The 24512-nt window shown below is 48.2% G+C and overlaps 10 protein-coding genes across 10 annotated transcripts; 6 read left to right on the top strand and 4 right to left on the bottom strand.

Annotated features, from left to right (window-relative positions):
* Positions 1–16: 16 nt before the first annotated feature.
* On the top strand, positions 17–475 carry I302_100952 (uncharacterized protein; the record flags this gene model as incomplete). Its single annotated transcript, XM_019190965.1, has 1 exon — positions 17–475. One exon carries the CDS (start codon positions 17–19, stop codon positions 473–475), a length of 459 nt encoding a protein of 152 aa, XP_019047713.1.
* Positions 476–1211: 736 nt separating this feature from the next.
* Positions 1212–2081, top strand: I302_100951 (uncharacterized protein; the record flags this gene model as incomplete). Its single annotated transcript, XM_019190964.1, has 1 exon — positions 1212–2081. The coding sequence occupies one exon, from the start codon at positions 1212–1214 to the stop codon at positions 2079–2081; it is 870 nt and encodes a 289-aa protein (XP_019047712.1).
* A 1232-nt stretch (positions 2082–3313) lies between these two features.
* I302_100950 (uncharacterized protein) lies at positions 3314–4198 on the top strand (the record flags this gene model as incomplete). Its single annotated transcript, XM_019190963.1, has 1 exon — positions 3314–4198. One exon carries the CDS (start codon positions 3314–3316, stop codon positions 4196–4198), a length of 885 nt encoding a protein of 294 aa, XP_019047711.1.
* Positions 4199–4482: 284 nt separating this feature from the next.
* I302_100949 (uncharacterized protein) lies at positions 4483–7237 on the bottom strand (the record flags this gene model as incomplete). The annotated part of the gene is made up of 7 exons (XM_019190962.1): positions 4483–4677; positions 4775–5318; positions 5387–5467; positions 5544–5695; positions 5797–6409; positions 6509–7010; positions 7081–7237. The coding sequence occupies 7 exons, from the start codon at positions 7235–7237 to the stop codon at positions 4483–4485; spliced, it is 2244 nt and encodes a 747-aa protein (XP_019047710.1).
* A 313-nt stretch (positions 7238–7550) lies between these two features.
* Positions 7551–8214, top strand: I302_100948 (uncharacterized protein; the record flags this gene model as incomplete). The annotated part of the gene is made up of 2 exons (XM_019190961.1): positions 7551–8039; positions 8146–8214. 2 exons carry the CDS (start codon positions 7551–7553, stop codon positions 8212–8214), a joined length of 558 nt encoding a protein of 185 aa, XP_019047709.1.
* Positions 8215–10096: 1882 nt separating this feature from the next.
* On the top strand, positions 10097–11169 carry I302_100947 (uncharacterized protein; the record flags this gene model as incomplete). The annotated part of the gene is made up of 4 exons (XM_019190960.1): positions 10097–10152; positions 10244–10306; positions 10440–10505; positions 10725–11169. The coding sequence occupies 4 exons, from the start codon at positions 10097–10099 to the stop codon at positions 11167–11169; spliced, it is 630 nt and encodes a 209-aa protein (XP_019047708.1).
* Positions 11170–11664: 495 nt separating this feature from the next.
* Positions 11665–18733, bottom strand: I302_100946 (uncharacterized protein; the record flags this gene model as incomplete). Its single annotated transcript, XM_019190959.1, has 11 exons — positions 11665–12246; positions 12363–12528; positions 12662–13488; positions 13553–13845; positions 13921–14152; positions 14331–15617; positions 15712–16074; positions 16133–18079; positions 18146–18208; positions 18261–18635; positions 18692–18733. The coding sequence occupies 11 exons, from the start codon at positions 18731–18733 to the stop codon at positions 11665–11667; spliced, it is 6177 nt and encodes a 2058-aa protein (XP_019047707.1).
* Positions 18734–19166: 433 nt separating this feature from the next.
* Positions 19167–20442, top strand: I302_100945 (eukaryotic translation initiation factor 3 subunit F; the record flags this gene model as incomplete). Its single annotated transcript, XM_019190958.1, has 4 exons — positions 19167–19231; positions 19329–19601; positions 19719–19960; positions 20102–20442. 4 exons carry the CDS (start codon positions 19167–19169, stop codon positions 20440–20442), a joined length of 921 nt encoding a protein of 306 aa, XP_019047706.1.
* Positions 20443–20718: 276 nt separating this feature from the next.
* Positions 20719–21432, bottom strand: I302_100944 (uncharacterized protein; the record flags this gene model as incomplete). The annotated part of the gene is made up of 1 exon (XM_019190957.1): positions 20719–21432. The coding sequence occupies one exon, from the start codon at positions 21430–21432 to the stop codon at positions 20719–20721; it is 714 nt and encodes a 237-aa protein (XP_019047705.1).
* Positions 21433–22620: 1188 nt separating this feature from the next.
* On the bottom strand, positions 22621–23811 carry I302_100943 (uncharacterized protein; the record flags this gene model as incomplete). The annotated part of the gene is made up of 1 exon (XM_019190956.1): positions 22621–23811. The coding sequence occupies one exon, from the start codon at positions 23809–23811 to the stop codon at positions 22621–22623; it is 1191 nt and encodes a 396-aa protein (XP_019047704.1).
* Positions 23812–24512: the final 701 nt, after the last annotated feature.

Genomic DNA, 24512 nt, shown 5'->3' with positions numbered 1-24512 from the left:
AGCGAACAACGTCTATATGTCTGCATCCACTCGAGGTGTCAGGGATACCGTACTGTCGCTTTACGAACAAAATGATATCCCTATTCCCAAGAATGAGATTGAATCATTTCATCGTGCTACTCACACCTCGGAGGAATATCATCAATGTCCCCCCCTCGGGCCGAATAACACGTATATAGCAGACTACAAGGATTTGGAGATGCGCGACGCGGAAAATGAGAAGCGATGGAAAGGGTGGAAGATCGGGCCAGGAAAGATCTACGAACAAGAGCAGGATGGGAAAATCTGTCATTACGTTCCATCGATCATTCCTCCCGATGGTACTACTCCTTCCCAGTCGTCCACCCAAGGCGAGACTCCGAACGCCACATCTGGCTTGGGTGAGACCACCGGCTACGGAACGGAAGGAGATGAGGTCAGTACGCTTGCAGCTCTTACTTTGGAGGACTCCCAAACAAATTCCAAAGCTGTCTAAAGTGGGATTTTGCGCGATGCGTATCGATCACTGCGATATGAAGACGCATGACTTGGATGCTGTGTGGGCAGATATCAGCTTGCTACGCGTTTGAAGTGGTTTGATATGTAGACATCAGTCAGCTCGGATGAATATTCGATGATGTATAACTAGTCGGGTGCAATGGCCTCACGATCCAGCGCATCGGAATCATCCACTGAACGCAGTAACTTCTATCAAAAGGTCATTGTCCCTTCTACCATTCACAGGTTGAAGTGAGATGGCCCGTGCATCTGTTTGGGGGGAGGGGGAGGGGCGCTAAAGAACGAAAGACGAGAAGTGCGACTTTGCTGGCATGCATATGTATGAAGCAGGTCATATGAGGGATGGTGGTGGCGAAATCCTTGATGCGTCGTGAACTTTACCCTTTCGATCATTGTAAGACTCCCGAAGCATTCTTCCCTAGACAAAAGGCAAATGCGAGCATCAAAGGAGGTACAGCAGACCGTCGTTATGCAACTATTGTATGACGACATGGGGAACGGTCTACGTGTCATTTTTAGACCCTCAAGCACTCTTTTGTCTCAAGAACAGTTGGCTCTCCTGTGGTTCACACGGATAAACTGCGGTGCTGTGGAGGTCCCATTCTTAGACCCTCCTCCCGATGACTCACGGACATTTGGACGTACTGAATAATCGACAATCGCAGCTTTGACACATCAGCCTATCAGATCAGACTTACACTTCACCTCCAAGTATGAGCGGGTCGCCCAGCATTCTAGCATCTTCGAACGCCTCGACGGCCTCCCTGACAACGGAGAACACCGAGTATACCAACCATGCCGGTAGCAAATGGACGGCTGAGCGAAGATCTGGTCCAGAGACCGGTTCCAGAGGGTATCATGCCATTGCGGACGGGTTCTCCGAGAAGAACCCAGCTAGACAGGCATCGTCTCGTGTTCGATGTACTTTAGCGGCATTCCATTACTTCTACGGTCCAGCCGAAGTATCCCAATTGCCTGCGGGAGATCAGACTGAAGGCTCCTACATGGTCTTGGAACCAAAAGAATGGAGAGTAGTGTTTGCGGCGGTCTATAGCCTTGCAAATGACGAGGACTCAATGGATCTGCGCAGCTTTCACGAAGGAACACTGAGGCCTGCCGCTGATCAGCCTGGCTTCACGCCATATAACGATGCAGCATGGAATGCGCCAGCGGAAGAACCCTTTGAGCTACAAAGTTCAGATGATCCTTCGTTCCGCGGTCTGGTAAAAAGAAGGACTGAGTGGAATTTGAGAGAAAACCATCATCGTCTAGAAAATTGGGTCACCGAACTAATCCAGGGAGAGTTTCCAAACTTGGATAACAATTTCGATTATAGACAATTCCTGGATCAAGCTGAATATGAAAGTTTCATTTCGCCAGCGCGCTTCACTTATGACCCGGATAATGCGCCTATGACCATCGATCAGGTCGATGAAATATACGGGCATATCTGGAGAGGAGCTAGAGTGGGAGAGCCGGGTCCTCATCTTTTGCACAATAGGGTGAATAGAACGGCACTCTGTGTACCCTCCGTCACCTTCGTTCCCGAGAGTGCGATCGAAGATCACGAAGAGGCACAATAAGGTTTCTTTGATGAAGCTTGACGTCGTCTAAACATGACCATGCATAATCCGATTTTGCCTCGCCTTTTCGTTGGCCTCGTTATTGTCAGGATGCTACACCGTCTTAGAATAAAACCCTACTATCCATGCTAGTGGTGCAATGAGGTCTATAGAACAAGAGTGGCATAAACCAGCTAAGACTGTATATCTAGAAATACTGAGACTGTAAGACTCAACTAAGATCGACGGGGAAAACTAAAGTACTCGGTATGTCAAGTCCTTGCTCTTATATCTTCTTCAAGGGAACTCAAGCCTCGGCGAGACTCGGATTCTCTGTCCAAGTGAACTCTGAATATTTCCTTATGCTTCTACTTTCAACCTTTGCTGAATAAGCAAGTACGCCTGCTTGCCTCATTCGTCCACTTGTATATCCTTATCTCGCTTCGTTGCGAGTTGCTTCGTACGATATCGGATTACGGCCGTGACAGTTATTTGTTTCAGAAAAGGGTCGTCCTATTTTTGCCTTCAGGACGGAGTTGAGAGGCCAAAAGTATGCACCACAACCACTGTGACGCTTGCATGACGGCTCTTGCAGAAGAAGAGGTCCGACAATCCGAGGAAGTTCAGCACAGCTCAAGAGTAATGCCAATTGAGCAAGGCCCCGGCCTGTGGGTGCTGATATATGATCATAAAGGCAGATGCACTTGAGATCTTTAGGTGATCGAGGCATGTCCAAGCTACTTGATCCCGCGGCAGGTCAGTTCCACAACTTCTGCTGTACAAACGCAGCTTAGTCCAGAGAAATGACCAACAGAGTGTGGTTCACATGAAAGATTGCCCACAGTCAACATGCATTTATACGTATGACGACGGATGAGTCGCGTTTCCCTATTGTAGGGCTACTTTACACGAGAGAGGTTCCTTTGCAGGGGGGGCATGACGTTGGGTCTTCCAATTCGCTTAGACCATCAAGGTTGAGAGCACAACGGTGGGGAAGGTGTGAACGATGAGCTTGCCTTCCTATATTTTCTGTCGTACGGAGGAAGAAACAAAGGGTGACACTGGCCAGTCACACTTACATAGAAGTCAGAGATCTACAACAGTGCTTCTGACAATGACCTTTGTGACTCCAAAGCAGGTCTCATTGCAAGTCAATTATTCAACCGCTTCCCAATTTAAATCTCGAATAATCAGATTGTTATACTCTCGCCACTTCAGCAGTTTTTGCCCAATTCTTGCTTGCAGTATCCAGTATGATTCAGTACGATCTGTTCGGCCGTGAAGACGAAATACCAAGCACTCTCTACCTTTCGCCGAACGGTTCGACCGATTCTGTAAGCACGGCACTCACCCAGTACACCTTGGACGAGGACTATGGCAAAGCTCACCTGACCAGCACCGATGTTAAAGAGAGGGTTGATGCCGTGGTGGCTTCGGGACAGGAATATCAGGACAAGTCATCGGTTCGTCAAGAAAGCGATAAGCTCGAGCGCAAGCCTTTTTTGGCAAGTTACGAATATCTGACTGACCCAGCTACTTTGGTCGGCGTGCCATCTACGCATGCACTCGCCGGATGCCAATTCGTTCAACAGCCCTTCTGGCGCTATGCATTCACTCCAGTCATATCGCCCATGACCGGAGAGGACTCCAGGGACCTACTAAAGTTTTGTGATGAGGTGATCCGACCGAGAACGGCTCTTGGGGATCGCGAGATGTTCCAAGATGAGGGTTGGAAAAGAGTTCCCGAACCTGAGTTCCTACTCACTTGTAGACCGGGTGACAAGGTATCGTCCCTCCTCGACAGCAGGGCTAAATGGACTCTCCACCTGGTTCGTGCTCGTATGAAATCGTGGGTCGAAAGTAAGATAGACGCTATGTACTCAGATCGAAAGCCAAACTTCGATTATAGGCAATTGTTGGAAAGACAAGACTTTGGGCGTTATGCCGGATTGTCTTGGATGCTAAGTGAAGGCAGGGCCCTTATTGAGCTTGAGGCGGTCGAAAGGAGACATGAAGAAGAATGGGGAGAATGGGTTCTGGGAGAAGAATTACCCTACATATGGACCAACCCGAGAGGTGAAAGTGGGATCATCGTGCCCAGCATCAGGCGGGCCTCTACTTTACCCACTTCAGGCTAGTCGTATGCAGTGACATCTGGCAGTGCGCAAAGAGGACGCGACGTAACAGACCAGGACTAGGCCATGGGCGATGTTCGGAGGCTTACTTTGAGGCTGATGCTTGTTGTGTAGGAGCATGCATTTCTTCTCGACGGAGAAAGGCTAGCACAATCAATTTGCATTGCGCAACCATAGCTGCCTATCTTGCGAGGACAGATAGGATTGTTGAGAATTACAAGCATCGATGACATTGACAGCCACTGCAGACCAGATATCTGGTGGACCAACAGTCCAAGACCGTCCAACTAATCCAAGTCGATCATCCCTTTTTCGTCACTATCACTTCCCTCCTTGTCCTTGCTGTATATCGTCCGCTGAGGAATATCAACCTGGATGTCCTCTTTCACCCTCTTGGCTTTCCGTTCCTCTTCAAGCTTCTTCGATATTCTCTCCAACCTACACCCCGGATCTTCACCCCTCAGAGCGGCAATGGCGTCGAGCTGTACGAGCAGTCAAGAGTCTCAGCTTTATGGTCCTAGGACTCAGGGTATTCAAAGCATCATGTATCAGGAAATATCCACACAACATAGCACTCACCCTTCTCTGCACATCTTCGCTATCCCTATTCCCAGATCTAGAGGTAGGATCAAACCCAATCCTCTTAATTGCCTCAGCCCCGAACGGTCTCTTTCTCTCCACCTCATCCTCATCATCTTTTCCAGTTTTCTTCTTCTTCCCATCCCCAGTACTCCTCTTCTCCTTATCAAGAACTGCCAGATACTTTGCCCCAGTACTTCCTCCCCTACCTTCTCGATCCAGTAACCCCTGCAAAGCCCTTTCAGCCTGCTTCTCCTCCAGATGCCTCTTCCTTTTCTCGGATTTACTTCTACTTCCCAGCTTCTCACTTAGGTATTCCTCTCCAAACCCTTTCAACCCCCCACGAGAGACTGACCCAGTATTGATTACTCCCCCTCCTACTACGTAGGTCGCTCCTCCGCCTCCATTCTCCGGTCCTCGAGGGGCCGCTTGACGCCCCGCAGCTGGGAGGAGTCCTTGTTTCTTCTTTGGGTCAAAGCCTAGTTTACCCTTTGACGAGGCGTTGTTGAGGGATGGACGAGATGCGAGAGCGAATGACGAAGTACTATGTGCAATGTCTTGTCAGTGAGAAGTACTATGGCAGTTTGGAAAGTTGTGTAAAGAGTAATTTACCTAGCTGTGAATTCCGCTCTGGAAGATTTACCACGTTGTATAGCGGCGTGTATATGGTACTCGCATACCTGATTCTGACGGCTGGTACGAGCCGAATGGTCATTAGTATCTGTGATCGAGCGTTCACTTATAGATAATTGAAGCAACCCAGACTCACAGATCTACCCAGGTCTTACACCTGTTCCCATCCTTCTGCATCGCATTGCACCTTCCCAGATCTTTCGCTTGTCCGAGAAGTATCACAGAATCCGCCGACGAAGGGTTGAGGCCAAGGGGGAATTCGAGCGGATGAGGACCGTTACTTCCGCCCTGTTTGTGATCATAGAAATGAAACTCAAGTCAATTTCCACCATTCCATGATATGATAAGATGTCTGATACCAATTCCAGAGAAAATGTGGAAGCACATACCCTCAGATTCCTCCATACCCTCGGATTGAGAATGGCCACAACATTCCCCTCCGTCAAATTACACCATTTCTCATAGGCACCCCCCGACCCACCTCTATAGCTCTTCCTCACTTCTCCATCCTCATCAGTCCCCTCCTGTACCACCGCATCGGCCTCAAATAACAGCAGTTGCAGTAAAGCATCTCCTGACGTCTCGCCTTTTCGACTTCTAGGAGGTAACGAGCATAGCGTGTAATTGATGTATTTCCGGGGTACCCGCTTCCTCTCTTTAGGTTGTTTCTTATTCTTCCAATATTCCTTACGTCTCTTCGTTACTTCATCTCCTGAATGTAGGTTTGAGTCGACCTTCAAAGCTTCAGAGAGTGATTTCGAATCGTGCTCCTTATAATCCTCTTCTTCGGAATCGCTATCCTCCGTAGCAGTCTTGGTACCGCTTATCTTGACTTCTCCTCTCTGGGCGACGACAGCTATGGTTATCCAGTCTCCCTCTACTGGGATATCGTAGGTCGCTCCATCCTTTGATAGTCTGATTACCGAGTATATCTGCGAGGGAGTCAGGAAGTACCGGCCGGATAGGTGGTCTTGCAGATGAGAGTGGGATAGGATACGTTTACTATATCATATGATCCAGATATTGCAGATCAGCGGCAATATCAGAGAAAACAATCGAGAAAAAGGTACTGGGTATATCAGAAAATGAAAATGAACTCACGATAGCCTTATACCTGAATTGGGCTCTACGAACCTCCATTCCTCCTCGCCCTCCGGATCCAACCCGAATTCCTTGGGACCCAATTCGAGATTCTCGACAATAGTCAGATTGTCCTCATCCCTTGTTATATGCTTTGAGCTATCTTCTAGATCATCATATTCTATTTCCAGATCTGGTGATCTTTCTTTCTCTTTTCCTTTCCCTTTGCCAGTGTGGTTCTGGCCAGATGAGGTAGAGGAAGAAGGTTTATTCCGCTGATCAAAGCTGTTCGACCTGACTACGTCCGATGCAACTGGTCTAGGTGATGATGATGCACCTTTACGTAGAGCAGCAAGGGAGGAACCCATCTTTGATGGTCCTGCTTTGAGTAGGGAAGGTAACACCTGAGGTGCGAATCCGGGTCGGTGTTTGGGCATCGGTTTCGCTTTCGGTTTGAGGTCGAGGGTGAAGTTGGGTTGAGAGGGTTTGGAAGGTAAATATGTTGGATCATTTTTCACCGCAGCTATGTGGGATTCATACGATACCATCAGTAAGTGGATAGACCGAAGACTGTATGGCCGTAGCTCACTCACCCCGTAATGACGCTTTGGTAGGTGTCGACCCAACCAACACTTTTGCCTGCTCCTTCTCCTTGATCCGACGCGATTCCTCTGCTTTGGCAAGTTTGGCATCTTTCAGTTTCTGCAGTGCTGCGATCTGGGCGTCTAGGTCGGTGGTGTCGACTTCCATCTTTGGTGTTTGTGTGTTTGCTCGATGAGCTGTATGGGTGCTACAAATGAGAAGATATCGTTACAACTATCTTGATGAAATCATTCAGAAATATTGAATTTATACAGTGGTGGAGAGAGACGCGTCGATCTAGGCACGGGTCTCATGGCTGGGCTGAAAAAAACATGATGACGTAATCACTCGAGAACACACCCAATTTCAGGTGCATGCGTTTCAACATCTCTTCCTTCCGTTTCATCTCTCATACATACTTACATACTATCATCCAATCTCACCATTCCTATCCCTCACGTCCCACTCCAAGACAACCACGATGCCCTCCTCAATATTCATCTCCTCCGCCCCACAAGTCGTAGTCCCACCCATAAACTTCTCCCTAGTCGCCCCGGGGATATACCGATCAGGCCACCCAAACAAGAAAAACTTCACTTTCCTGCGGCGACTCAACTTGAAAGCGATCGTATATCTAGAGAACGAGGACGAACCATACCGACAAGATTCCATGCACTTTGTATCATCCAACAACCTGAAACTGTATCGGTTCGACCTAAGCCAAGAGACTACACTGTTCACTCAAGAGGGTAAGAAGAAACTGGAAGAATTGTTGGTGATTTTGCTGGATCGACGGAATCACCCGCTGTTGGTTCATGACGATACGGGGAAGGGAACTGCTACCCTCATTTGTGCGTTGATTAGGAGGTTTCAGAATTGGAGTTTGACGGGGGCGTTCGCAGAGGGGGATATGTTTGCTGGGCCTGCTGGGGGAGCTGAGGGGGTGGGGTTGGGGGAAGCTGGGATGGAGGTGAGTGCGATTATGGGGTTACCGTACTATTCATCATGGGAGAGATTGTACAGTTGTGCAACCTATCCTGTACCCTGGTGCTTCTTCGCTGATTATGCTGTTATAGTTCATAGCTTCATTCGACCCTAAGAAAGTGAAATATGACAAAGAACATAAACCAGATTGGGTGGATTAGAAGTACTACCATTCAATCCGAACAACAAGGACGTCCGTGACGCAACTTCGAGTATCATGTACCACCAGGTCTTTTAGATACAATCACGTTGCCATATCAATCGACAATCCAGTACTCAGATTTCGCTACCCGAGGAGAAGCTGGCGATCCTTGATCAGCACATCAAGCGGGTTTTGGCCATACGCCAATTCACTACAAAGGATGTACGGGCATGTTGGTCCACTGGATCTGCTCTGGGAGGATAGTGATGGGATATGAACATCGCTTGAAACTGCTATATGACCTCAGAGATCCTTATCACCTTGGTGCGATCTCAGCTTTCCCTCGCTGTACCACGTATAATCGGATCCACCTACAGCGTGTCCCACAACCGACCCTCGACCTTAACCCTCCGCCATCTCAGCCTCCACACCAGCTCGTCCCACACTTCACCTCCCCACCGACCAAACCCAATTCCCTATGAACTCGGATCTGATCTGGGTCGTGAATGATACAACTCTTCGCTCTTGACCCAACTGGGGATTGCTACCGCTCCGTCACCCCTCTCCGCCCAGCATACACGTCTCCAGCCTCTACCTGTTGCTCGAATGGAGGTGAGGATAGAGATGAGAGTGGAGATGTTTTGGAAGATTCTGGTCGAGTGATGTGACGAGGAAGAGGTGGTACCAAATGTAGTTGCCTCGCATGTGCGTTGCATGTCTTGCCCTTATTGATTCCTGTCCCAGGCTATCAAGGATGTCGGAGAGGGAACTGAGTGGTATGTATCCATTCTGGTGTAATTCTCGGATTGAATTGTTGTATGGACCCTTGTCATCCCTCATAGACACATGGACGGACGTGATGTCCTGTGAGGCGAACGTCGGATCTAAGTCTTGTAGTGATTGAATATAGACTCTCTTCACCCAGCTGTGATGCCTACTATCGCACCCACAGAGTATTGAGCCAATGATTGATCACATTGGGCCCTCAGTTCTCGTACATTACTGAAACCTCATCAAGCCTTTTAATTCACTGTAATACCTGATCTGCCATTTTGTCCAGTGCCGACTGATGATCACATGACCTGGTTTATCTATCACATGACCATCGATGTCTTTCACCAATAAGATGGCTACAGTAGTATGTATCAGACCGCATGGCTCAGTATGAAAGCATGAATGTATGGAAGGAAAACAAAGTTATACTGCATGTCTCTGCTCCTCAACGCCACAAAAGCAGAAAGAATAGGAAAAACGAGTACGGAGAGCAGATCCACCCCTCAGGAACGGATGAAAAGGTACTCCCATGCGCAGTCAACTCACGTATTCAGGGTTCCTAGTTGATCTGCGTTTTGTGGGGATACAGTACCACAACGAGTAACGAGAGCGCGGAGTGACTATGAATGGGGCCGAGGATGTTGACGAGTGATACCCATGCCATGGTACAGTCTTGTGGTAGAGTAGTACGACATGGGAGTGAGGACGGAGGGTAAGCCCACTCACTTTCTTGTTCAGAAATAACTCTCATTCAAAGGAAAGGTGCACGGTGTCGCTGTCTGTCTCACACTGACTACTCTGGTTAGTAAGACTAAAACTGCGGGGCTGGACCAGAGGAAATGAGACTGACTGAATGAATAATAAGATTATCTAATCATTTCGTTGGCAATAGTAGGGTAACCAACCGGTTAACCGAATAGCAGTCATACTACTACTACTCGAGTACTCCTCACATAGATATAAATAGTACCAGAATAAGAATCATCCAACCTTGTTCATCCTTCCTTCTACAATTCTCTCTTTCTCTCTTTCTCTCTCTCATTTAGATAGACAATATATATTCAACATATACACATAGATTATCGTATCTACTTGCATCAAAACTCATCACCGCACAAACCAACACAATGAAATTCACTGTATTCGCTTCTATCGCTTTGGCAGGTTTGGTCACTGCTCAGACGTGAGTTACCCATTCCACCAACAACGTGCCATACCATTATAAACAATCCTCGACGCACATGCTCAAGCTGACTCTGACCCCACAAACACAGCATCCCAGAATGTGTCATCAACTGTTCAACCCAAGCTGCTGCTTCAGCGGGATGTACTTCCTAGTGAGTTGACCTTTGACCACGCCCCAAGCCAAGTGGAGTAAGAAAGAAGCTGACGATAGAACCTTTACTCTCTACCTTCAACCTGCTATTTTCTTCCCTTTCATTATACTGTGACTTCTCACACTTACCACAGCACCGACGTCAGCTGTGTATGTACCAACGCTGATTTCCAAAATGCCGCTGGAGCATGTTTGATTGCGTGAGTTGGTTGACTAGCATGATCGCTTGAATCATACGTTGACTTTACTGGCCTTCCTTCTTTTCACTCGTGACCTCACCCCGCTTATATCCTCTCATTACCATCCTACCCATTCTTACCATCTGATAACTCCCCGTCCACCCTTACCTCTATCCGTCTATCCTTCCCTCTATACCCTTGTTATTGTCCAAATCCCCGCCCACTCACCCACCCAATCAGCAACTGTACCGCCGAAGACCAAGCCACCGCGACCGCCCTCCAATCCGCTCTCTGCGCAGGCCAATCCGTCACCGGCGGATCAGTCACCGCATCCATCACAGCCAGCGGCTCAGCCTCAGTCGACGCCTCAGCCATCGCCTCACTCACCGAATCTGGCGCATCAGCCTCATCCGCCGCTACATCGCTCGCATCCTCCGCTTCCTCTGCCGCTGCCGGCTCAGCCTCGGCTGCTTCCGCGAGCGCTTCCGCTTCGCACTCTGCCAGCGCCGCTAGTGGAAGTGGTGCGAGTGCCACCTCCAAAGCTGCGTCTGCTACCTCCGCTGCTGCTTCTGCTACTTCCAAGGCTGCTTCTGCAGGGAACAAGATGGAAGTTACACTTAAAGGTTTCGGAGGGGCTTTGGTCGGTGTTGTAGGTCTTATTGGAGGGGCTTTGGCTCTTCTCTAAGTTGATACTTTTATTACCATGGTATGATATCTTACCAAGTAAAGTATATCTCCATGAGTAGTTGGGGAGGAAACAGGGGATAAGATAAGTTGGGAAAAAGAAAAGTTCAAAGAAATAGTTATTTAGTCTTGTCATATAGTCGTATTGGTATTCAAAGTATATAGTATGGAACATAATATCTTGAAATGTGATCATAATTCTTTTATCGTCCCTGTGGCTGGACTCGTATCTGCAGTGAGTCTCTGGAGCGCAGATCGAGATCAGCGACATTCAGTTGTTCAATCTTTTCTCAACCTGATCCTATCGCCTCGCACTACTAACCGGATAGATTGTACCATAGAGTAATGAACAATAAATGGCTGGCTGGATACAGGAGACATCATTCGGGACAGGTCCATTGTCATTGCTAAAGATTGCATTATCATAAAAATCTAAATCTACTATATACATTGCCATACTATTCACGCCTACTCCCGGTGATATCATAAAATCACCCTAACCAAAAGATTTCAGCTCTATCCCCTTTTTCTCCGCCCCCTGTCCAATCCCTCCTCCGCCATTCTGACCCTGCTGCGTTCTGACCCCCACAACATCCCTAATAGCCTTCTCCAACTCCCCCCTCTCGCCCTCTCCCATAGTCTGGGTAGCGTCCTTGAATGCGAGGGGATTGGACTGCGCTAATCCCAATAATACCCCAGTGGAGATGGTATGTAATTGCCCTTGCCCGGAGGGAGAGCCGGGGGGATCAAGGAGGAGACATAGTGTGGGGAGGAGTATTCCGTACCCCCTTGATTTGGCTTCGTCAGGGAGGGAGGTGACGTAGTTGACTAGAGATTTGATAATCTCTTTCAATCCTTCTAGGTCTATTGGAGTATCGTTGGAAGAGCTTGAGCTTGACATGGCGTGGGAGATGACTATCTCCGAGATGTGGTTGATCATTGGGGGTAACAAGTTCAAGGTGACATGTTGGAGGATCGGTGAAGGGGCAGAAGGGGAGTTGGGACCGAGAGGTGAGGGAAGTAAGCGGAGTGAGGCGGATAGGAGGGTCGAGGAGCAGTGAATGGCTGTTAGGCCGAGCTGCGGAAGGATAGAGTATTAGCATGTTTCACACAGGATAAATACCATAGCTTGTTATACATGGTACATAGTGGGGTGTACGGGTGGTATCACTGAGTTCAGGTAAACAAACTCACCTCCGGTCTTTCAGCCCCTGCCCCAAGGTATTGTCCAATAGTATACGCCACACTCTCCACCAAATTCCTACTAACCTTGATGCCCGCAGGTAAAGTGGTAAGTACAAGCGTAAGCGCAAGCAAGTTATTCTTGATCTTGATATTCGAAGCAGTATTGACTCGAGCCCTATACCAGCCAATGTAAGCATCCATATCCTCTCTTATGCAACACTATCGCCAGACTCTCTTTTCCAAGATCATCCTTGATCGAACCCGATCGAAGTATATCCGTTTTATCAAACAGAAGAGAAAAGACCCACCTCATATCATCCACATTTGCCAGACAACCACCAATCAATCCATGAATCACCCTCTCGGCACTATCCACACCAGGAACCTGACCCCCGATAAATCCATCTATCAATCCCTTCAAACACCCCAGCGTCCCCTGCACCAATTCCACCCCAAGGGGAGACTCGTCAACTAGTAAATCAAGGTAGAGGTGTAATCCCACCGCGAACAGATCTGCTCGCTGAGATGGTTCGATCAACTCGTTCACAATCTTACTATAATTGTTGAAACTGATTTTCAAGAAATTTGATCGGTCGGCGACCGAATCTTGATGATGGAAATTCGATTTGACATTCAACTCTTTTGATGAGATTGAATTGCGTAGGTTGAATATGATTATAGCCAAGATCCTTCGCACATGCGCTTGATCCACTTTCAACGTTCTGCGTGAAAGGGCGTACGTGGAGATACAATCTATCATCTCCACTTTCACACTCGCCAATTCACTTAGACCAATCCGGTATGTGAGGGTACACAGCTCATCGAATATCTGAGATTCAAAGACTCTCGTTCCACTCAGTTCGGGGCGGACGAGGCTACTCATCAATCTAAGACATGCCTTGGAGTATGAGGCGTTGGAGTGATCACCCAATGATTTAAGGAGAGACTCGAAGGATAGACCGTATAGTATGTAGAAGTTGGCTGTAGGTTCTTCTTTAATTGATAAGCTGAAGTTTGAGGGTTCAGAAGGAGAATCGAAGGTTTGTCCATCCATAGATCCCAGTGCGAATGGGTCGGAAAGTGAGAGAGAGATAGCCACGGCGTGAAGAAGGTTGGGGACGGCTGCTTCGTAGTACTGCGTAGCGAGTGGTCAGTCGGCCATTCATCACATTGATTCGCTGTACTGCTGGTACACTCACGGGCAACAAGACCTCCCGGCCGACTGCATTCCCACTATCTAACCCTACACCCATGCCACTCAACCCACCACCACCCATCTCAGGGTCAGTCCGCAATTGCGCATAGTCTCTTAAGGCCCCAATCCAAAATGGTCCAAGAAGGTATCGATAGGGTTTGATCACGTCGTTGAGGTAGGCTTGCTTCGTAGAAGATATCTTGAGTTCAGCCCAGGCGGTGAGAATCGATATTTTAAGCATGATGGCGGCGTTGGTTGATAGCTGATCGACATCACCAAGAGATATGATTTCTCCGGCTGCATGTAGGTCAGCGACCGGTCCTCTCATTCGACGAGGCAATACAACCTAATACAACCTTGACTGTCACTCACATTTACATTGCTCCAGCGCACCAGTCAACAACTTCAAGATTCTCCCCATCCTCCCTACTTCCTTTACGACCCCACTGCCCACGAACACCGCACAAACCTGCACCGCCGAAGCCAGCACCTCCGGAGCAGAGTCAGATCCGAACGAAGGTGTAAGTGCAGCAGCGATAGGGGCTTGGTGTTGTTCGAGGAGCAAGGAAGATTCGAAATCTGGATCGGGGGAGTTGGCGAAGTGCTGTATCAACAATGAGACAACGTCAGCCATCGCATCTTCACAATTGCCACCACTAGAACGACGAAGACATGCGGAAACGGTATCGCGACAAATAAGACAGTAAGGAAATACGAGATAATCTTGTATGGAGAGCTGAATATAGATATATCATAATAGCGGAGAAGAAACCCAAACCCACCTCGATAACATCCCTAAGCACAACCAACCCCTGCAACCTAACATCCATGACCAACGCCGCACTCGCACTAAATGCCATCCTGATCAAATCTCCAATCCGACTATACAACAGATGTCTACCATTCAATCCCATCCGCTTAGCCAGGAGAGGATCAAAGTTTTCCATCTTCTTATGATCTTTGACGGAAACTATAATCTCATGTAGACATTCCAGAGCGAATAGCTGGGTCCTCCATCGTGAGGAGAGGGCGTTGGAAGCTGACGCAGAGGCAGAGGCTGAACCGGAGAATGATTCTCCCTCATCATCTATGAATTTCGGTCCACCCCCGGCGGCTTGTTGAGAGATGGTCGATGATTTCTGTTTCTGAGCTACTGTCCTGGTCATTATCCTTTGACACAGGTCTATCCAACCTGATGGAAGTGATGCGGCGGTCTGCTGCAACCACGATGTGATCACTTGTCTTACCCCCTCGATCGACGGATCGTCATCCAGTAGTCCAAATAGGTCTTCCACCAGTTGATTCCCTCCTATCTTGGATATCAGGACCGCATCTCTCTGGACAATCTGGTACAAAGCCGTAATAGCAGCTACCTTTAGAGGTCGCCTGGTCGAGGACAGGTGAGATCGGAATATCGATACGAGTTTCGGTATATCCACTTCGGACGGAGCGAACATCAAGAACTGTTGAACGCATTTAATAGCTTCTACTGCTAGACCCTCGTCCGTCTCTTCTCCAAATTCATGTACCAAAAGGAAGACCAGTGATCGGATCTTACCGGGTTCTTGCAGTTCTGGACCCAGCACGCCGATGAGGGCATGCAGTAATCGACAAATCACTTGGTAAGCTGGTAGATCCCCTCGGAGGTTGACTGAGCCGAGTGATCCCCCGTCAGGCTCATGCGTTTCAAGCATGTATATGTTGGCCAACATACCCAATGTGGTAGGTACGAAGGGTTCGTATGATAGATTCGCAGCATTGATTACTTGGGTAAGAGCCGCCATAGCCCAGAAATGTACTACTGGATGAGGATCAGTAGCCAGTGACATCAAGATATTGACGATTGTCTTGAGGATCGGTCCACCAGCTAGACCTCCAACGTTACTGTATATCGCTCCAAAAGCCAATGCGCACCCAGCTCGAGAATCGGGGACTCGGTTGTTCACTACCTGATCAACGAGCCATTGAACCTGAGAGGACAGGTACGAAGATCCCGCAAGAGCGGACAAGATGCCCATAGACTCAGCTGCGGAGGATCGAATACTTGGACTGGAATCGAATATGGCGTCCTACAAGTATCACATCAGTCATTGAACAGAGATTCACGTATATGTAGACATCTTGCAGTCCTGAGATCGGACAGAGATAGTATAAAGTACCCACCTGCAAAAGCGACTTGATCAAATCGCTGACTTGCGTGCTGCCCAATGACCTCCTAGCCTTCTGGCCAGCACCCTCAACATTACCTAAGCTCTTCCTCAAAGCAGCCATAGTATTGGCCAAGACTGCCTGTTTCCTTCCAGGGTTCTTTTCCAACTTGCTAGATCTCATATGACTAGAGAGCGTAGCGAGAGACTGGACCTGACCCTCTGCACTTTGATGAGCAAACATAATAGCGAATAGCTCCACTCCTGAGTCTATCACACCTGTCTGCGGAGGAGCGGGTTTAGGAGGGGTGGGAAGAGGTTTAGACACTAGGAGTTCGAGGAAGTCATGTTCCAATGAACCGAGAATGGGATGCGACAACTGTTCAGACTGTTAGCTGTGAACTCCAGTACTGGGAACTCCTCGCGTAGCTACTCACCTGCGATTCGATGGCCATTTCCACTCTGTCCCTGTTCAAGAACGCTTCCTCAGCCTCAATGCCACCTTCACCTTCCCTCGCACCCAGTAGACTAGTCACGCCGAACGCATACCCATCGGTAGATTGCCATATCGTGGTGAACTGACCCGATTGAGCAGCTATGGCAGCCTGTGCGGCCGAACCAGAGTAGTTCTCCGGATCAGCAAACACGGTTATAGCGGCTTGAAGTAGAGCAGATTGCATAGATTCTGTTGCAGAGGAGGGTCCGAGGGTGGTAAAACATTGTAATACCCTTCTTCGCAAGTTCGCTTCTCTTTCCACTAATGATGGTCTCGCTGTGAAAACAGGCGACTGACTTCCCGCTGGATTGTTCATCTGCTCTTTCAAAGCTTCTGCGTAGGCGGTCGCAAAGCCATTGACGAAATTGAGAGAATTTGTGAACAACGTTGATAACCGTCTTGCTACGTCGATATTCACTAAGGATTGATTATGCCTTAAGAAGTTGAGGACAGCGGCCAAGGTGCACTCCCTTACTAACAGCAAGAAACTCCACTCCGCCTCTCCCCTCTCACCGACCGACGTATCTTTGCTTGTCGGTTTGGGTAGGGCGTTCCTCCATAACACCAATAATTGAGGTAAGTGAAGTTTGACGAAGGAGGGTCCCAAACTCATGAGAGCAGCAATGAGATACCATGCTACTTGGACTTCAACCATTGCGATGGGGATATCATGGTCTCCAGCCTTTTTGAGTAAAGATACCGCCAGATCAAAGACTTTTGAGGAGATGTCATGAGAGACGTACAGGGGTCTCGCTGGGCTGACAGCGATAAGAGCTGAAAGAGCAAAAGATTTACCGATAACTCGATTAGGAAGTTCTTTGGAAGCTGTTGGTGTGCCGAGCATACCGAGATCCTTCGTGACGTCCGCAAGGAGGATATTGAGCATTCGAGGTAACTGACTGGGATTGATGGTACAAAATCTGCGAAGGGTGTAGGAAGCGGCCAATCGAATGGAGTATGATTCGTGTGATAAAAGTCGGACGAGCGGTTCAGCCAGGAGTTCGATGATTGACGGAGGAGCATTACCGAGCTGCTCGAGCAATCCGGCAATCTCACGTAACGAAATGATAAGGACTTGATTGTTCATCCTTGGCTGACCAGGTAAAGGTGTGGGTTGCCATTTTTTCAGGTAGCTATTCGTTAATTCGCGAATTGCTGAAACTTGACCTGGTTCGGATAATAGTCTGACGCCAATCAAATCGCGAAGTAAGAGTGCGACGGAATCTCGAGTAGCCAAAATATCGTATCTTGAACTTTGACTTCTCTGAAAGATTACAATCTCATCCATCAAATGTTTGACGATCTCAGCATAATGAGCTTCGATGTAGTCTCCACCGAGGAGAGTGAACAGCGTGGCGTAAACGTCGATGATAGCGTTTCTGAGTCTTCTGGGTGTATGAGGTTTATTGTATGGTATGGAAAGGTATCTGAGCATTTCTTGAGTGGTGAATAGCGTTTTCGAAGACTTATCTTCGGCGGCAGAGGTCATGACTGTGGGTTCGTTCGAGTTGTCCTCTCCTTCTTTCGCTGAAGCTTTCTTGCTGGGTTCAATAGGTAAAACACCTGATCCCGGCACTTGACTTGCAGCTAAGAAATGGGCGAGCAACCGACTGAGCGATCGTCTAGTCAAGTAGTCTGCTCCTTCCAGGCTTTTTAAGACAAGGGGAGCAATCATGTCTATTGTCTGATGAAGTTGAAGGAGTGAAGTGTAGGTGTGAAGGGATACGAACGTTTCGGCGCACGCTCGTTGGACTGGTAAAGCTTTGTCTTGTATACCGTTTCGAAGAGATTTGAGAAGATCCTTGAGCAATCCGTCTGGAAGAGCTTTACCGGCTGAATGGAGCGATTTGGAGAATGCTTGAATGGCATGGACTCGAAGGATGACGGACTGAGCGGGGATGAGCAGGTAAGTATATCAGGCCGGATCATAGTGGAAATGATGACAGACACTCACCAGATTCGTATTTTTCAATACCTTGGTTGAGGAAGTGCATATCTCCCCCATGAACGACATCATCTACATACAGTGATCAGCAGAGGACTACAAGAGAGAGATGAAGTGAACTCACATTGGCTCCATGAACCTTTATTATTTCACCAATAGCATACCAACTCGCTACCCTCGCCATGTTCTCACTCGCACTCATGTTCTTACTTCCACCATCTCCCACGGCCCGTACTAAAGCTTGTACAAAGTCAAACAAGCTTCTGGACTCTACCCTTTGGTGTAGCTTGACGAGACATCGCACGACCAAGTGTCTTATTGGTCGACCAGGTTTGGGTAGAGTCGGGCTAGCAGTGGGTAATAGTATTTTCAGGAAGAAGGCGTGGATAGAAGGGATAGAAGGGGACAGATCTGATGGGTCAAGTGATTCGATAGCTTGCTCGGCGTGTCTTAACCAGTGTAAGAGGGTCAAGTCGGAGCCTTCACCTTGAAAGCGGGACTGATTCTCGCGGTGATCAGCGGTTATTCGCAACGAGCTAAGCAGGTACGACTCACCTCGTCCACTTTCAAGTCATCTACCGAGGCTTCTGAAGCCATGTTGCGGGTGAGTAAATATAAAATTGGGAGTGTGTATATGTTGAGATGAGAATATCATCATCATCATCATTATGAATGCTTTGATCACTGTCAGTCATTGTCGCTGTTCGTCACGTACCTACCTCCACGCTCCGCTCGTACCGCCAATGAGAATGAGGCTGATATCGATTATACCCATGACGGGATCAAATATATCTGATATCAGGTACACATTTCTATTTTCTCACTTTTTCATTGTTCATTCATTCACCTGCATCAGCTTCACGGTGAAAAGGAAACCTCTGAACCCTCACATCTGCAGAACAACATCTCGTCTCATTCACATCCTCGTCGCTCATTCAGAGATCAACAGTCACTCCCAGAGCAGGCAGAAAGCGCTAAAATACCGCCCTCTACGACCAGCACTTTTGAATCGAGAACAAATCCAGCCAAAATGTCGTTGGACACTTCCTCATCAGCTATTCATCTCAACCTCCCTCCTACCTCTACCTCTCAACTGTATGTGCACTTCTTTCTTCAACAACTCATGTCATGAGTATGACCAGGGCTAGATAGAACCTATGAGAACGAGCTGACATCAATGGTACCTATCTAGCCGACCTCCCACCCTCATCACTGTCCACCCATCAGTCATCGCTTCCATCCTTACCCATCACTCCCGACGACCCACCGAAGCTGACTCGTCACCCCGAGTCATCGGTACTTTGATGGGATCACGATCAGAGAATGGCCAAGAAGTAGATGTCAGAGCTTGTTTCGCTGTTCCTCACAAGGAGGACGAGAACCAGATCGCTGTGGATATGCCCTTCCAACAAGGTATGATGCAGTTGTTGGGAAAGACTGGTGCCAAGGAATCTATCGTTGGATGGTGAGTTGAAGCGGAAAAGTTATATCATACCTCTGACTCAACTCTACTTGTTGTTATACGATCTATACTTCTCAATAGAACGGGTTATATACTTACTCTTCCTGCTGTTATATATAGGTACGCTACCCACCCAGACCTCAATGCCTACTCTGCCCTTATCCAGAACTACTTCTCCGGTGAAACCTCTCCTCACCCTTCCATCCACTTGACGATCGATACCGAGCTCGACCCATCCGGAAAGGGATTAGGTGTAAAAGGATGGGTATCGACTCAATTGGGTTTAAGTCCCAAACCTGAGAACTGCGCTTTCTTGCCTGTACCTGTGGTAGTCAAATACGCTGAGAGTGAACGAGCTGCCCGTGAGTGGTCCTTTTGCATATAGTCAATCTCTTGAGCACATCTAAAAAATCACACACCTTAAATGTCGCTGTGTTCTCCATCACATCTCCACAAATATACTTCAAGCAGGATGACATACTGACCTGCTTTCCACCGTTTAGTTGATCTCCTCACCGGCCCCGCACCTACCCCCTCCCCCTCTCTCCCACCTCTCCCAACCCTCTCCGCATCCTTAGGTCAACTCTCAGAACTGATCGACAACTGTCTTGCCTACGTGCAAAAAGTCAACTCTGGCGAACAGTCACCCGATCCCGAGGTTGGCAGATACCTATTAGAAGGTTTGGGTCGATGGTCTTCATCATCCGAGAGAAAAGAGGACGAAGGAGGTATCAAAGCTGGTTTACAAGATACTTTGACGGTTTCATACTTGAGTAATTTGGTGAGAAGTCAAATTGAGTTGTCGGGTAGATTGGCTTTGTTACAACAGACTGCTGCGCAATAATGGAGGGAATCGTGCATATTTGGAAGGTAGATCGGGTCGAGATGTGTTATGACTATGCATTGGGATAGAGATAGATATATATTCGCAGGACATGGTGGAACTCATATAGATACGTACTGATCACGGGGTGCTCTTTCGGGTTATGCTGTGACAAAATGCATTGCTATTGTGTATTCCTCAATATCAACATTACAGGAGGCGCAGACGTCGTGATTGTGCAAAGATGTGTATATCCCAATACGTCTTCAACGGTCAGCCGTTCAATACCGTGTCCAGCTAGTCATCGATGACCTCCTCGTCCTCATTGTCCTCATTCGGCTCCCCTTCAATTATGAACCAGGTATGACCGTATGCAGACCGGATATCCAACAATTCGGTCCCTTCCCATCTCTTTTGATTTTGAGAGTGGTATTTAGCCTGATCAAAAGGCTCAAATACCGATCCTTGACCGGATGTCACCCGATCATTATTGATCGCCATCATTTTAGGATGGTCGACAACTTCCATAGGTGGTGACCCTCTTTTGGGCGGGTATTTCTGCATTACCCCCTCGACGTCCTTCCTGACCGCGTCTTCCCATGGTTCACAATCATTCTTCATGACGGTGGACAATGCCGCGGCGACACCTCCGGATAGTTCAAATTGGGTCAAATCGAGTTCGCAAAGCCTTTCGCTACGTAATTTCGACAACGCGAGGAACATCCGATGTTTGGGGTGATCGACAAGGGACTCAGCTGCCGCAGAAGCGATCCCCCGATTTAGCTTCAGCTTCCACCATGTGGGACGGTCAAATGCGCGGATTAGAGTTGGACCCTCGCGGTGGTATGGTCGTAGATAGGTAATATTAGGATCGATCTTGAACGACGATTGACCAAGGGTCGTGTCTGAAGTCGCGTCCGTAGCGTTTTCGATGATGTTAGAAGCTGCAGTAGGTGCAGTGGTCTCAATAGTGGTGCCGGATGAAGTGCTTGCAGGGACGTTTGATGTCATATTGCTGTAATGCGATGTGTGATTGCGTAGTGGCGAATGATGGACGTTGGAATCTGCACAGAAAAGTCGATCGAAGAGTGTAGTCTTTATACCCCAACTCGCCACTGGTCTTCGTGGTGAAAGAAGACTTAAAATGAGATCATAGGCCTGGATCAGAAGCCCTCCTCGTCATACACGAATTTTTGCCCCTGTCAATCCTTTTCAGTCTTTGTGTCCTTCTTCGAAAGTGTTTCAGGGGGAATGCAAAGGAAAGACTTTCGAAACATGTTCATCGTACATATGAGGTGATATGGCGAGGGCTAGCCTTTACACATGGAGGTTCAGCCTGACATTGCTGTAGACGATCAGAGGGTCAGAGGACATGAATACGGTCAGTCGAAGGATGACAAGAAGTGCATATGATGTCACTAGACACGATGTGATTAGCCATACTGCCTCAGCATCATTTTCAGGTATGTTAGAGTTCATTCGGAAGTCACCTGAGAATCACTATGGAGCAGTGTGATGTCTCTGATCATTTTCAACCTGCACACCTACCGCAACTATGATTCCAAGACATAATCTGAGGGCTCTTGCTAGAGCGCAGGCTATAATACTTAGTCTCAGCTGGCTGCTCCTGAGGATCAAAGTATGGGATTTCAACGCTGGTTCGAACGTGTAGACCGTAGCCCTGCGATGCACGCATGTATAAATTGAGCGCATAAGCAGCTGCACGAACACACTTGACCACAGATCAGAATATACAATGCACTGGATCCGAATCGAACCTGCTTCACTCATGTACTGGTGCGAGATGTCGTACCATGGCATATATTCAGGTCCGCCTTGTTCGCTAACCAAAATACAAGGTGATTCGCCTACGCTAAAGTGGCACTGATCAAAGCGGGATTCACAATGAGTTGATGATTCATCCTATCTCAGATCGTATACATACCTAGACACAGCATCTGTCCATCATACGACTTGTATGAACATGAAGACGACCCGCCAGAGAGAAACGCAAACCACTCGTCGTTTTGTTTCTGTTTTTACGTGTTTCTGCTTTTTTTGTAACCTTTTTTTCAATTTTTGTCCTTCTGTTATAGTGTAGCCATCGTGGTGGTCATCTCTGTCAACATCTGAAGCGAAGAAAGTGTTAGTCTTCCAGTGGTGATGGGCTGCGCGTGCAGCTCATCCAGGTGCCTTGCGTCATGGATGGTTCAAAGTATTATCACAATATCGATGAAATACGTTTAGCCAGTCTTGTATGGCTGACGAGTCCACAGAGTCCTCGGCCGGGACCAGAAGCGAGAAATCGGTGCTTCCTCTGATGAAATCGTCTCTCGATTGGTAGATGCTCACAGGAGGATTGCCTGGGTGAGGCGCAAATCTCGAGGGAAATGCAGAATCCCCTCCACCATACGCGAAATCGATCGGGCTGCCAGAAGGGTGGGGACCTGCTCCTGACCCAGTCGAGGACGAGAGAGCTGGGTCATTCTGTGGGTCACTTGCGAGGACGGATACGAACCTGAGGACACCCACGAGAGCGTCTTCATGTACCTGTGTGGTATGCGGGGGGCAGTTTGTCAGACTATCTTCATTTGGTTCACCTTCGATCAGGAAATAATCCTTGCCTTCTTCACTCTCGTGCTTGATTAATCGGGTTCCGTCCCATCGTCTCTTCATTTCAGCATCATAGTTTCCCAAATTCAGGGGTTTGTCAATCCCCACCTCACCCGATTTTTTCGTCGGCCTCACCTTCATCAGATCACAAAGTTGAGCGTTGGGCTTGTCCTCCCATTCCTCCATCTTCTCTTTGAACCTTCGGGTGTATTGCTCTCTCCAATCGGTGTGATGAGTTCTGGTGACGTCTGATAACATCTTGGCGACTCCTTCGCGAGTATCACACGTGACTGGGGGTCTCATACATCCTTTCAAGCTATTGCATACGTCATCCACGAAGGACAGTGCCGCTGGGAGCCTTGTTAGGTCATCGCTGCGGGGGATGTTGTGCTGCAGTGCGTAGTCAAACGTTTCCACTCCATAATTATCCTCCGGACGTTTGAGCTCCCACCAACCCTTTCCTCTTTCCTCACTACGTTGTAGGAGAACCCCTTTCTCCAAGAATGGATCAACATATACTACATGTGAGGGTCCTGAAGACTCCGAAAGCACGACAGGGACAGCGCTTGTAGCTTCGACGTGTACAGCTGGTGCATGATGAGACGATGGTGAAGGTGCACACGGTTCGGGGTCGATGGAGATATCTTTTGGTTTTTCCGTCCCGTTGAATGAGCTGGATCTTGAGTGTCCACTGCTGGTGGGAGTGAGAGCTCCGGGGGAGCTCCCAGTATCTGAATCCCGGGCATCCTCCACGCTAGGGGAGTTATACGGAGCCATGGTGTATATTGGTCTTCACAAAGTTCAAAGCAAAGATATTCTTTAATGACGAGACTATTCGAGTTGGAAATGGTTTGTTGGAATGGCTGGAAATGTTGAGTAAAAGAAATTCGTGCTGGGAATCATGTTCGTAGCAGCTTTATGTATCTTTTTCTACGCTGATTCACCAGCTTGCCCTCCTAAAACAGAAAGGAAAGACGATCTCCTGAGATTCGCTCCTCTGTCCGATTTCGAGTCGCTTGGAAAACCAGATGAAAGGTGTTGCGCCTTCGTACCCCCTCCTGAAGGCCTAGCCCTTATACAATGGGCTTCCAGCACAGCAGTACCCCACTCGCACCTTTCTTGGCCTTCAGGTGATGTCATTGGATTTTCCGTTTGCGCATCATTGTCACTGCTGTCCTGAAAACAGGAAGACATATCAGAAGCCAACCGCCAAAGAACGAAGTGTGAGGACAAGCAGTAACTTGCATCGCTGTGGCCTTCTTGATTGGCTGCCACGATGTCATGCTTTGATATCACTGGCACCAGAGCATTTTAAGGTCTCGAGGTCATTCAAAGCCATTTGATCGGCTGCGTGATTTTTGACCCTTTCATGTCGAAGCGATGATAAACCTAAAAGCACAAAGTCATGATCCGGCCTTGCGTTCTTGATGAGCTTGTTCGGGCGCTGATTAGACCAGTAAAATCTCATATCTCGCGCC

This window comes from Kwoniella bestiolae, chromosome 1 (assembly GCF_000512585.2).
Source record: "Kwoniella bestiolae CBS 10118 chromosome 1, complete sequence".
Classification (NCBI taxonomy): Eukaryota; Fungi; Basidiomycota; class Tremellomycetes; order Tremellales; family Cryptococcaceae; genus Kwoniella; species Kwoniella bestiolae.
The sequence above is the reverse complement of the archived record's forward strand: the minus strand, read 5'-3'. Positions and strand labels throughout refer to the sequence as shown.